The following is a 14,235-nucleotide window of genomic DNA, read 5'->3' as shown; positions in this document are numbered from 1 at the left end:
CTTGTCCATGTCTGTCCCTTCCCCATCTCCCCACCCTCCCCATCCAGCTATGACAACCATATCACAGAACTTCACTTTGTCCCCTATCCTCTTCTGCAGACACAAAGGACATGAGTGAATTTGAGACTGAAGGCTTCTTTGCTTTGCATCACCGTCGAGGAGCCATCAAACAGGCCAAAGTCCATCATGTCAAGTGCCATGAGTTCACCGCCACCTTTTTCCCACAACCCACGTTTTGCTCCGTCTGCCATGAGTTTGTCTGGTATGGTGGCTTGACCTTTCACTCTTAGCTTTAGGTTATACATTTTGTCTCATCCTCCAGGCTCCTTAGGGGAGCGTGACAGAATAAATGCTACATGAGAGTTTTCAGTGGCCGCACCTGGATTGAGAAGGCTTAAAGGGTGTGATTCTAGAAAAGATTTCATAACCTGGCTCCTGTAGAGCAAGGAAGCCAGCTCCCTCAGGAAAAGGTTCCAAGGACTTTAGTTCCTGATTAAATGGGAGGCTGCTGGGGTAAGAAGGGAGGGACAGAGGGGTAGATACCCTCCTTGTAAGCACAGTTTCACAGCTGAAACTCCCACCACCTTACACCACCTTGATGGCCCAACTGTGCTGGCACTAATATCTACAACAGGCAACAACTTTCCCATTGGAGCTAATGTGTTTAGATGTTTATAGTGCCCTTGGGTGTTTTAACAGCTCTCGAACAGAGATCAGCTCAAGCCTCAGTAGCCATATAGCAAAGGCTATGATAGAGTAGAGATTTAAAATGACTCCTATCTCTGGGATCAGGCTGCTCGCTTCCTAATGGGGTGTTCTTCCCTTTGGACAACTGCAGAATCCTTTAATGCACAACCCCAGCTTAACCAGAGTATCCAAGGTCAAATAGACTTCTGGTGGATTTCCATCAACCTGTTTCCAGCTAATGACCTGAACCTCCTTCCTTTCCCTAGTGAACGATACTCAGGAATATTATCCAGAAAGAGGAAATGAAATTTTCAGATGTCTTTGCTGATCTATATTGAGCTTAGTGAGACATGGAAATTTGCTACTAGGAACCTTGGTGCATTTTCAGTCAGGCATTTTAACCTCTACATGTTTGCTTGGAAAATACACAAATGAGAGGGCAATCAATGCTCCTCATTTATTTTATCATCAGACTTTTAGCAAAGCAATTTAAAATAAAATAAAAAAAACACACATGTTAATACTCTTAGCAAATGATATACCAGGGCTGCTGATGAGAAAATGCTCTGTGATCATAGAATAAATGAGATCTCATCACCTTTCAGATGTTTGAGGCGCTGCTGTTGGTTTGAACACCCATATAAATCATACCTGTGCTTTATTACAGGGGTCTGAACAAACAGGGCTACCAGTGTCGACGTAAGTAAGAAGGATTTCTGTTGCACTACCATCATTCTTTTGTAGTTGCTCCTTAACTTCTGAAAATGTTAAGCTGCAATCATTTCTTTTCAGAATGTAATGCAGCAATTCACAAGAAGTGTATTGATAAAGTTATAGCCAAGTGCACAGGATCAGCTGTCAATAGCCGAGAAACCATGGTATGTAGTTAGATTCTGCTCTTTGTCTGAAATATGATGCCTTTACCCTAACATTAAACTTTACAGCCCACTAATTCTTTTTAATAATGCCTGAACTTGAATCCTTAAGGTTATTGGTGATCTCCCTAAAACCCTTTCCTCTTCAATAATTGTTACTGAGATCCAAGACTAGAGTATGAATTTTAAAAAACACAATAGGAATTTTAGTGGCTCTGCCTTTTCCAGAAAAACATAATAGAAAGTGGCCAGAAAACATAGTTTTGATCAATTATGATATATGAAAACAACTCCTGTGGTATCTACAGCTAGAAGTGACAGTTAAAGAGCAGAAGTAAATGACAATATGTACAGATATGAGCATTTACAAGAGGTGATAATAGATGTATAATTCTTATATTAAGAGGCAAATATTTCTTTCTGAATGAACTTTGAGGTATGTAGTTTGAGGACAAGTTAGATTTTACTCTATAGGGAAGGGAAGCTGAGCTAGAAAGTCAAGCAGCCTTCCTTCTCCCACCCTTTCCTTCTTTATTTGACAAATATTTATTGGGTGTCTAACACATGGAAGGTACTCTGCTATGTACAGTGTACAGCAGAGCACAAAACAAATGTGGTCCTGCCTTTATGGACTTTACCATAAATCTGGAGAAAGAGATCATTAACAAATGACTATGTGTAGTTTCCATTTATATTAGGTATTATGAAACTAGCCAACAAGGTGCGATGATGGAGAATAACCAAGTGGCCCACTTAGACTGAAGGCCAGGGACTCTCCTAAGAGAGGGGACGCTTAAGCTGAGAGCTGAAGGGTGAAAGGAGGCAGCTGTGTGAACAGTGGGAGGAAGGAGCACCCAGACAGACTGAAGGGCCCCATGAGCAGGAAGAATCAGCATGTTTTAGAAACTGAAATGAGCCCATGTGACTAGAACAAGAGCAAAAATCGAATATGAAGTTGGACAACCTGGCAGGACCTTGATCAGGCAGGGATCTTCAGATTCTGGAAAAGAGGTTGGATTTTTTAAAAAATATATTTCTTTTGATTTCAGAGAGGAAGGGAAGAGGAGAGAAAGAGTTAGAAACATCAATGGTGAGAGAGAGTCATTGATCAGTTGCCTCCTGCACATCCCACACCGGGGATCAAACTCGCAACCCAGCATGTGCCCTGACCACGAATCAAACCATGACCTCCTGGTTCATAGGTCGATGCTCAACCACTGAGCGATGCCAGCCGGACGGTTGGGTGTTTTGTTTTGTTTTGTTTGTTTGTTTTTTGTTTTGTGGGTTTATTTTTTTGTTTATTTTTTGATTTTTTTTTTTTAATGGAAAGTCCATTGCAATGACTGCTGTAGGGGGAAACAGTGGATTGAGATGTGATAGTAAAAACCTGGGCAGATGGAGTACCACCAGGGCAGAAATATGGTAACAGTAGAAATGGAGCAAAATAAGCAGATTTTTTTTAGGTGATTTCAATATTCCAAATGACTCTAATGCTAATGGACAAGATGTGGAGAATGAAAGAGATGGATGATAGCTGAGTGTCTGTCTTGAGCAGTGGGGTAGATACCAGAATCATGAGAATGTCAGTAAGACTGGAAGTAGAGATCTACAGGGGAAAATTAATATTTCCACTTTAGACAACGTCAGTCTGAGATGCCTAAGGACACCCAAGTGAAGTTATCAAATAGACAAATTTATGAGCTTAGAATTCATATGAGCCAATGGAATAAATCTATAAATGTAGGAGTGCCTATCATTGGGGTAGAATTTGAAGCTGCCAAAGAGATGACCTAGTGAGGGGGGATAGGAAGAAGGGAGTATAGGCTCCATACTGACCCCAAAGGAATCTAAAATTAGATGTAGGTAGAAAGAAGGAGCTTGGGATAGAGATGAGAACAAACGTTCAGAGAGGGCTGGCTCTTCATATATTAAGAGTGTATGAAAGGGTTGGTTGTGTTCAGTGCATTTGAGATGTTGAGAAAAACGAGGGCCACATGGAGATCTTTTGAGCCCTTGATCAGAGAAATTCAGAGGATTTATAGAGGCAGTCCCCTCATTGGCCAGCACTGGAAGATGATAGATAACATGGAAACAACCTATGCATTAATATTTTCATGAAGATTAACTGTAAAAGAGATAATTGAAGGAGAGCAGTAGCTGGAAGGAGGTGAGATACAAGTGGTAGAAGTAATCCCATAGCTAGGGGGGGATGACACATGGATGAAGTTGGAGAGAGGGATGACCAAAGCAGTCAGTCTTGGCAAGAGGGGAAGAGGTCCAAAGCACATGTGGAGACGGGTCTTTGGTGGACAAATGATCATTTCATCAATTGTAGGAAAGGAGAAGTTGGTTGCAGATACAGTTAGGTTTGCAGATTTGAGGGCAAGCAGTTCTGTTAGACAACTTATATCCTCAAAGAAGTCTGAGGGTTGAGAGAAGGAAGGCAATGACTGGCTTTAGAGATGGGAAAGCAATGGATTAGAGAAAAGCAGTAGGATTGCCAAGCATAGTTGGAAGTCCCTTTGAATTTGAGGGTGTCAACCTGCCCAGGTATGTGATTTTCTCCAGCAAAGGGGCAGGTAGAGAGAAGGCAAATCGATTTAGTTTTTCCAGAGTAGAATTACTTTTAAAATTTAGAGGGAGGATAATCTCGTATTAAAATGACTCTGCTAAGGCTCAAAGAGATTAAAGTAGTTTGTCTATAGTCAACCACATTTAAGGGACAAAGCTGGACTAAAATTCAGATCTCAGTCTCCCCGAACAATGTTTTTGTTTGCTTAAATCAAATTGCCATCTCCCAACACACCCTCCTGCTCCCGTTACTTGATACCTCAGCTTTCCTGGAAAATCTCAGATTGTAAGCATAGCTGTTCACCTCAAAGGCTAATGTCCAATGGAAATAGAATGAGAGCTACAGTACAATTTTAATAAATTTTCAAGTAGCCACATTAAATAAAGTAAAAAGCAACGGGTGAGATTACTCTTAACATTATATTTTTATTTAACCCAACCAGCCCAAATATTATCATTTCAATGTATAATTAGTATAAAAATTAATAAGATATTTTACATTTTTTCATACAAAGTCTTCAAAATTCAGTGTGTATTTTACTCTTACAGCACATCTTTTCACCACCTTGCAAATATTCACTTGGCTCTTGTGGCTAAGTGACTATCATATTGCAAAATATAAATCTACAGGCTTTCCCAAATGAGCCTTGAGCCATTTGGGCAGTTCATGAATTAAAGTGGAAGCCTTCTAGCCTGGACCTTGACATTAATTGTTCATATTTACATGGAAATGCTTATACAAAGTCAGTTTTGAAAGTTGTTTTTTCTTGATTGGAAATGACTAGAGTAAGTGCTGGGGAACCTTTAACAATTCTAAACAGCCATTATAAAGACCCAGTGCTGACCAGTAGCCAAAGCAGGAGCATTAGCTACATCACTTTAATAAATAAGGTTTCGTTGCTGTGCACACTTCCAAATGAATTGTTCAATTAAAAACTGAGGCAGAGATTATAAGTCTTAAGTACATAAAACTTTTCATACTATACAGAAATATTGGTATTCTTGCCAGAATTCAAACTGCCTGATTTTTTGTTGTTGTTGTTCATGGATGTTTGATTAAAGGAGAGGATTGAAACTCTGGAAAACTGAAAGAAAAAAAAAAACTGCAATATCTTTACCACCAGCATCCCTTTCTCATCTCCCCTCTCCCCATTTCCTAAATCATGTTTGTTCTGAGAGAGAAGAGTAAAAGTGAAAGAGGACAGGCTCTCATTCTGATGGCCAGGCTATAGCTATCCCAGCTCACTTGGCTGTGTGACCTACACAAGTGTCTTGCTCTCTCTGTGCTTCATCACCTCATCTGTCAAATGAGAATACTAATAGAGGCTACTTCAAATGGGATATTTTGAGGATGACATGAGATATCACATGTAAAAGATAATACACATGCCATATGTGTCCACAGCACTTAGCAGAACCATCAGCTACCTCTGGCCTCCTCTGTTTGTGTATAATAGGTGTGAAGTGCTTCACACTTCAGGCCCTCATACTAATAAGCCCATGGCAATGCTGCCGCTAGAGGGGTCATTATATAACATCTTCCAAAGGTGAAAGCACTGGTCCTGAGTTGAAAGAGAAAAGGAAATATTTATATTAAAGTAGGAAAGGAAGTGCAAGGTTTACTTAGCTCCTGTCTAAATAAATAACCCTAGTTCCCTCTTCCTGAAATGTTAGCCTGACTGTGGAATGCCTCAGACTGCAGCTGTCTGCGGGTTACTTGATATGTGTATATCGCGTGCCTGCCCCCCACCCCGAAAGTGCTAATGGCTGGCTGAGTTCTTTGAACATGACTATAAAACTTGACAAGTAAAAATTGTGGTTTAAAATATACATCGTTCCAATGTTTTTATTATTCTGCTAGTTATGCTAAAGTATCTGCTAAGACATGGAAGGCTGGGAACCCAGGGACCCCTCTGCCATGTGGTCTCCTCTTCTTTCAGTTCCACAAGGAGAGGTTCAAAATTGACATGCCGCACAGATTTAAAGTCTACAATTACAAAAGCCCGACATTCTGTGAGCACTGCGGGACCCTGCTCTGGGGCCTGGCCAGGCAAGGGCTGAAGTGTGACGGTGAGTCTTGTGGGAAATGCGTGTGGGCCCAGACAGAACACTCCAGGAGGTGGATCCGCAGCTTCAGTGAAGAATGAGAGGGAGGGAGGGAGGGAGAGATGCAGCCGCTGACCTCTCCAAACAGCCTGGAGGAGCCTGTGATCGTGAATGAGAAAGGCCTGAAACTATAAGCCACTGCTGATCTTTCTCTCATACCGCCCCCCACACATCCAAATGCTTGAACCCAGAGAAGTACAGAATCACTCAGGTTAAATGTCAAGGCTCCTGGCTCATTGCCTTCTGTTGTGCCTCCTCCTGGGGAGAAATGAAGAAGGCAGCATTTCTCCTCTGACCGCTTCCCTCTCCTGCCCCGCTGTCTCTCTGGGCCTGGCCCCTGGCTCTGGCAGCTTCTGCTTTGCCCCTGCCGCCCTCCTTTGTATCAGCCAGTGAGATTCTTCCTGTGGCCCCATCAAGGAGCAAGCCCAGCGCGCCTGCTTGGCGGATGGAAGGTCCTGCACAGAAGAATTCCCTGACTTATGCTGGATGGAGAGTCTATCACTCAAAATGCCCAGAGAGAGGCCAAGCGCAGCTCTGACTCCGACCTTTCCCCATGGGGTGCCAGTACAGCAGAGCCAGAGCCTGCAGCCTCTCTGGTCAAGTTATCCAGACCGATCCTGAGAAAAAGCCAGCAGGGCTTTCCTGCTCTACAACTCCAAGTTGCCAAGGCAATAACCTTTAGAAGCTGAGATGCTGTTGCACCAAGATCAGGGAGTAGAGAGGAAAACATTCCACCGAGGATGACAAAGCACATCTGCCTTTTGAATGGGGGTGAGAGTGGGGATGGGGCCCAGATATTCAAAAAGGAGGGCTCAGCTGCAGCAGGGACCTTTCTGTTCTGAATTATTAAATAGAGAAGCCACTGTTCTTGGCAGCCCAACTTTACTTTATGTCGCTAACTAATGTGTGTCTTATCTTTTAAGCGACAGAGGTGCTGACTTAAGGTGAGAGATCACCTTCAGCAGCGTCCCCCTTCCTCATCACAATTGTGTTCACGTGTCTGGGGAGCCTGGAGTGACATCTTAAGGGAGGCAGGAGGGCCTAGGTTTTAAATCATTACCGAAGGCAAGACCAGCATGTAGTCAAAATCCACCTGAACAGTCCCTCCGTAGTCCGCAAGTGCTGCGACACACTTTCTTCTCCGTGCCAGTTCAAGAGGCATGGGGGGGCCTGGCACCGCGCAGAATACCTTTACAAGTTCACAGGCAAGAAGCCATTGGATATCCTAATGGTACACACAGCATATGAATAATCAAAGCCCCATCCGCAGTCTTCCTGTTCTCATGAGGGTCTCACCGTTGACATTTCCTTTCCCTGGAGCCCGGCCCCCCAACCCCCACCCAGGCCAGGCAGTGTGATTATGCTCTGAGCTTAGAACTCCCACGAGGATTCTTGGCATTATTTCATGGATCACGTGCCTGCTTTGTTCTGTCCTTTTCTAACGTTCTTTCTCTTCCATTCCATTCTCTTCCCCACTCTCCCATCTCCTACATTTCAGCCCCCTCCCTCTTTTCTCTCCTCTCCCATATCCTCCCTTCCCTTTCCTCCCCCATATGTGTCCTCTGTTCTTGCTACCAGCACCCCAAAGTCCCTGCTGCCTCACCTCCTCATGTCCTCATCTTTGTCACCTCCCACTCTCTCCCTACATCCCTTTTCCCTGGTCTTTTGCTGCACACTCTCTTTATCTTGCTCTCTCATAAGCCACCTTCCTAAGTAGGGCCTCCCTTCATCCTGACCTGTCTGCTTTCTCGCTCCACTACACTTCCCATGAAAATAGCCATCAGAAGGAACTATTTGCACTCAAAGAGATTGACTCCTCACCTGCTAGGTTAGTAACAAAGACTTATGGCATTGTCATGGTGGGAACAAGGCCTTTCTTTACAAACTGCACATCAGAGACAACCTTAGATCTGGTACAATTTTAAGGAGCAAAGTAAAACTCCCCAACCCCTTGTGCTAAATTCACATTACCTGCCTCCCTGTCCTAAGGATGCAGAATTCAGAAGGGCATCAAGCCTTTGCAAACAGCATCTTTATTAAACATCGCACTTTAAATGGATTTTATGACTAGATCTACCCACTTATACTGGGCAGCTTTATACTTACATAGCAAATGCTGCTTTGTTGTGTTTTGTTATTGAACTATCTGAAGAAGAGTGGGCTAGTTAAAACTAAAGATGAAGGTGGCTAACATTTCACCTAAATATTTCAATATATATTTCGTTGTAATATACAATGAAGATGAAAGAAAAGTTGTGTCTAATGAGCGCCTATTTGATGCCAATTGCTGTGCTATTTGTGATGGGTCTTTTATTTTTTATTTTTTTGTGTACAAATGGGCTAACAATAAGCAGATAAGATTGAAACTACATGATTTTTTTTTAGCTCCTCCCGCGTAATTCCATTTTAACAATCCTGATTGATATACTTTTATAAAATTGAGTTGGACTTGAGATCAAAGTATTTTTAGCTGGGATTTGGAAACCTTTGTGAACTTTTTTTTTCATTGTAACAGTGATGTTTTGCAAGCAGAATTTTAATTTTCTAAAACTAACAACAAGATATAATAGTTGTCTTCACACAGACACAAAGGCGTGCACATCCCCCAAACCAAGGAGGCTCACGTGACCACAAAAAAGTGGAGGCAGACCTTTATCATGCTGTTTTCAGGACTATTAATAGGAAAACTCCTGCAGAATCGTGGCTGTAAGAGCTAGAAGCCTATGTAGACTGTTTAGCTCACCTAGCCCAGGTCTCCTATATGCTGGGCATGTGGTCTCAGCCACTTTCCCTCCTCCCACCCCCAGTCCTAAGCCCACACACAGACCACCCTCCACCATCTCCATTTCAGTTCTGCAGGCTGAGGCTGAACCCTCATGCACAGAGAAGCTCTTTGCAGCCTGTGTGGGAAAGGGAGGACTTGGGCTGTGGTCTAGGAAGAGGGTCTAGGGTTGGCATGAACAAACTTCAACTCCAGCATTGCACATTTCCACCAATGAGAGCCAACGTCAGTCTTTTTCTCTCAGTAATGGCACAGTCTAAATCAGGGGTGGGCAAACTTTTTGACTCGAGGGCCACAATGTGTTCTTAAACTGGACCGGAGGGCCGCAACAAAAGCATGGATGGAGTGTTTGTGTGAACTAATATAAATTCAAAGTAAACATCATTACATAAAAGGGTAAGGTCTTTTTTTTCAATAGTTTTATTCATTTCAAACAGGCCAGATCCGGCCCGCGGGCCGTAGTTTGCCCACGGCTGGTCTAAATGCATACTGACAGCAGACCTCTGCCCCTATCAACACAGCTGTAGTCCCATCTTTAGTGGGGCTCACTTCCCAGAATCACACAGGAGCATCTGTGTATTTCAGGAAGGGGAGCCCGATGGCATCATAAAAGCACTGTCCAAATTTATTAGTATTCAGTGTCTCCTGCTGTGAAGATGGCATGGGGGCTGCCAATTGTTCCTTCACCACAGGTGTACTTAAAGAAGGTCATGTGCAAAGGCCATGGCACTTGGTTCTGTTGCTCTGGCTCATGGTGTCACTGTTCTCCTTTAGCATGTGGCATGAACGTGCATCACCGATGCCAGACAAAGGTGGCCAACCTATGTGGCATAAACCAGAAGCTGATGGCTGAAGCACTGGCAATGATTGAGAGCACCCAACAGGTATGTGACAAGTTCCTGCAGTTTCAACTCTTTAGCAACTGTGTGGAACAACATAGAGTCTATTTCTGATCGCTTGCTTCTCCCCTTTCATCTTCATGCCCATATCCTGCCTTTGTGATATTTATTTAATGCATTTATATTGTATGGCTCTTTGTAATATCTTAAATTTGTAGAATGAGCAGGAACAAAAACAAATAAATTCATTAAATTATTGAGGATTCATTGCCAGCTTTATACTCATACTAGAGGCCTGCTGCACCAAATTTGTGCACTGGTAGGGTCCCTAGGCCTGGCCAGCGATCAGGGCCAAACTGTGGGGCGACCGGCATGGCTATCGGGGAACCCCACTGACACCCACCTTGGCTAGACTGGGGCCTGCTGGCTGGGGGCAGCTCCTGCATTGAGCGTCTGCCCCCTGGTGGTCAGTACATGTCATAGAGACCGGTCGTTCTGCCGTTCAGTCGATTTGCATATTAGGCTTTTATTATATAGGATACTAGGGTTGATTAATAGCCTGAGGGAAAACTGATATGCTAGAATCATCCCTAAAATGCCCTCAGAACTCCTAGTCTGGGGCAATTTTTGCCTTGCCATATACTAGCATGCTTAACTTGCATATCCAAGAACAACACCTCCTTAGGACTTGGCAATGCTGTTTTTCTACCCATTGCCCTTCGATTGGATAGCATGGGAGAAACCACTAATTAGGTCCAGAAAAGTATGAAGGAAGTGAATATGCTCTGCTGCTGCATAAAATCCAATAGACTCTTGCAGGATATGGAATCCAAAAAAGAGTGCTTAGGGAAAGAGCTTTGACTACCTTATGCATTTAGGAACCTCCTTTCGTCCCCAAGGACAGGCTGAGCTGTACATCAGTGGTGAGTGGTCTGACTCTTTGTTTGTAATCTAGGCTCGCTGCTTAAGAGATACTGAACACATCTACAGAGAAGGTCCAGTTGAAATTGGTCCCCCAAGCTCCATAAAAGGTGAACCAAGGCTGCCCTATGTACTGGCATCAGGGAAACGAGGTAGCTATCTTGATCCCCATAGAATCAATGTCAGGAATTTACTTCGATTTACCTTAACCTGAGTCCTCTGTATATAAATTCTCTGTGTACCTGGTCTGATAGATGGTTCTTTTCTATCTAAATATTACAGACATAGCCACCAACTAAGATGCTCCTACTTCTTAGAAGTGAAACTAAAACATGCCCCATTAGGAAACCTTTTTAAGACAGTGGGAGGTTTGGGGGGGCAGGCGGGGGAGAAAATGGAATAAGTCTGGAGAAAACAACCGTTCATTTTTCCTTAGAATTTTAGAATGTTAGTTACTTCCTACCACTGTTAAATGTTTTTATAGAAATAAATCCACCATAAAGCTCAGTGGTGGGGGTACCGCAGAAGACCATCTTATTCTGCACCTTCACAGACTATTCTGTGACGTTTAAGAGTAGAAAGGGGAAGAATAGCGGTGCCCAAAGTCCTTAACATTTGTGACATGATGGAAGTGTATCCAGCCTTCTGTTTGAAGGTCAATCATGTGAGCATATGACCACCTGACTCTGAACCTAAACAGTTTCAACATACATTACAAAATACTTATTTTTCTTGGATTTAGGGAGAATATGAAAGATAAACCTATAGATTAAAAAATAAATGTCATTCTTCCAATCACAAGCAAGGAAATGATCATTACGTGATGTGATAGTGGTACTGTCGCTACAATGACAGTCGTATCTCAATACGCAAATGTATCAAATCAACATATTGTGCATCTTAACACAATGTGAGATATCAGATATTTTCAATAAAAAAATAAAAGAAAAATTATATTCGGGAGAGGAGGAAAGATTCCAAAAATGTTTTTCTACACGTCCTCTGGCATGGGGTGAGGAATAAATCAACTTAAATTTTTTTAAAGAAAGGTTTGGATTAGAGGGGGAAAAGTGTCCAGGCAAAGAAGTAGACCAGGTCTTAGAGATGATCAAAGTAGGTGGCACGTTGACTTGAAGACTGTGACAAATGATGCAATTCAGATCTTTAACAGTCTGCTATCCATTTTCTCTTCCCTCCCCTGGTAAGTCATAGAAATTGATGCCACTGTTCTTGTGAGCCACAAAGCAATTGAGAATCATCTTTCCTTGAGTTTGGTGAAGATCTCTATTTATCCATGATTTGACATTTACTAAAAGTGCTCATTTGGGTTGCATAAATGGCCTTTTGCTGATTGGAATGTTTCTCAACTTGAAAATTTCCCCAATCTATTGGATTAAGAGACGCAGTCCAGGCCCCAGTGTCAGGCTCACAAGCAGGAGGTGCCACCAGTCACAGCAGGAACGCCTTTCTGCGTTATTGAAGATGGATCCTAGAATGGGAAACTGGAAAGAATGTGTGTTCTCCAAGTAGCTAGAATAACCCTCCATTGTTCTTTGTTTCCTTTTAACCACTGGTTGCCATTCTCAGAGCCTCAGGGAATCTCCTGGGAGTCTCCCTTGGATGAGATGGAGAAAATATGCCATCATCCAGAACCTGAGCCAAACGTAGAAAGACCATCTCTACATATGAAGTTAAAAATCGAGGATTTTATCTTGCACAAAATGTTGGGAAAAGGAAGTTTTGGCAAGGTATGGTATACCACAGAATCCCACAGACCAACGTCCAAAAATTAAAGAGCAAAGCTCCTGGTTAGGAGAACTAAGCTCTTGGGGTCAGAACTGGGAGTGGGTATGCAGAGAGTGCAGTCCTGAGCATTTTGTGACAGGTAGAGATGTTGCAACAAATGGGGGCCTATGGGCTCCAAGGAAATCAGCCTTTGCCGCCTTGGGTGTATCCAGGCCATTTTGCTTTGCAGGTGTACATCTCCAGCTTATGAGTTTGGTATCTCTGGACACCTCAGAAATAAGAAGGTGCCTCAGCCAGTTTCTTTTTCACACTGGGTTTTTGTTTGTTTGTTTGTTTGTTTGTTGTTATTATTGCTGTTTGCTCAAGTGTGGGTTTACTTCTTATGTAGTTCATTTTCTCTATCAAATGTGCTCAGCCTTATATTAGTTGGCTAGGGCTACTGTAACAAAATGCCACAGACTGGACACTTCAACAATTCTCACAGTGCTGGAGGCTGGCAGTCCCAGATCAAGGTGTCGGCAGGGTTGTTTTTCCTAAGGCCTCTCTCCTTGGCTTATAGATGCCTCTTCTCCCTGTGTTCTGTCATGGTTGTTCTCTGTGCAAGGCTGTGTCCTAATCCCTCTTGTTATAAGGACAGCAGTAATTTTGGATTAGGGCCCACCTCAATGACCTTCTTTTAACTTCATCACCTCTGTAATGACCTCCACAGTGACACTCTGAGGTCATGGGGGTTAGGATACAACCTACTGATTTTTGGAAAGGACACAATCACAATTCAGCCTATAACACGGCTGTAGCTTGAGAGTCCTGGGAAAAGCTTCATGGAGAAAATGCCTCCTCTAAACTCCTCCTGCCACACACTGGAGTTATGGGCTGTCTCTGCCAGTCACAGGGGACAATGAGAGGAAGAAGACATAATTTAAGAAATTATAATCCATTATCAGTGATGGTAGAATATTTACAAACCAGTGATTGTAAAGAGGGATGACATGGAATATAGAATTTGGGGTTCTTTACAGTATTAAGGATACCTAATGTATTAGTTGTTTTATAGTCTTAGATTCGGCACCAATGAACATTTTAGCCACAAACTACTGTTCCATAAATTTATACACCCAAACTCAGCATTATGCTCAGCACCTGCTCACCAGACTTTGGCTGGAAAACTTACCCAGTTTATTTAATAATAAACAAACTAAAATGCAACTGATTTATTGTCCCAGCTGAATGATGATGTGCTGAGATTGGGGTTTGGATTTAAACAGCAGTGCTTCACTTTTGGCAAAATCTACTCTGCCCTGAAATCTATAGCTGATATTCATTAATTCTTTTAGTTCATTTCCACAATCATATGAACCACAGCAGGCCCATTTGATGTTAATCTGAGTGTAATAGGCAATTTTACAGCCAGTCCTCACTGTAATTTAGCATCAATTAATGTGTAATCATAACCTGTTACCAAAAACTGAAAGCACATTACAGAGACAGAAATTACCTTTCCAGCTTCTTGCTTTATGGCTGGTTTTGGACTGTTTTATTGAAAGAAGCAATTACTAAGAAGGTAATTTTAATTGTTAATGAAATGTTTATCTTTCCTTATTCCTGGGTGAATTGCTTCACTTGAACATGGTTAATAAAAAAGACATTAAGTTGAACCTACAAGTCTTAGGTAATATCCCAAGGGACAGGTGAGAGCTTCGGGCATTGT

The 14,235-nt window shown here is 42.6% G+C and overlaps 1 protein-coding gene across 2 annotated transcripts in view; it reads left to right on the top strand.

The window, feature by feature from the left end:
* Positions 1-14,235, top strand: part of PRKCQ (protein kinase C theta) — a 136,807-nt gene that overhangs the window by 76,151 nt on the left and 46,421 nt on the right. Inside the window, exons 5-11 of one of the 2 annotated variants that reach the window (XM_081089317.1) lie at positions 100-262; positions 1,355-1,386; positions 1,480-1,565; positions 6,074-6,203; positions 9,796-9,905; positions 10,816-10,891; positions 12,369-12,529. In XM_081089317.1, coding sequence (XP_080945443.1) covers positions 100-262; positions 1,355-1,386; positions 1,480-1,565; positions 6,074-6,203; positions 9,796-9,905; positions 10,816-10,891; positions 12,369-12,529 — 758 coding nt within the window. Of the gene's footprint in view, positions 1-99; positions 263-1,354; positions 1,387-1,479; positions 1,566-6,073; positions 6,204-9,795; positions 9,906-10,815; positions 10,934-12,368; positions 12,530-14,235 lie in introns of both variants that reach the window. The other variant, XM_081089316.1, reaches the window with a different exon arrangement.

Source organism: Myotis nattereri, assembly GCF_964212035.1.
Source record: "Myotis nattereri genome assembly, chromosome: 1".
Classification (NCBI taxonomy): domain Eukaryota; kingdom Metazoa; phylum Chordata; class Mammalia; order Chiroptera; family Vespertilionidae; genus Myotis; species Myotis nattereri.
The sequence above is the reverse complement of the archived record's forward strand: the minus strand, read 5'-3'. Positions and strand labels throughout refer to the sequence as shown.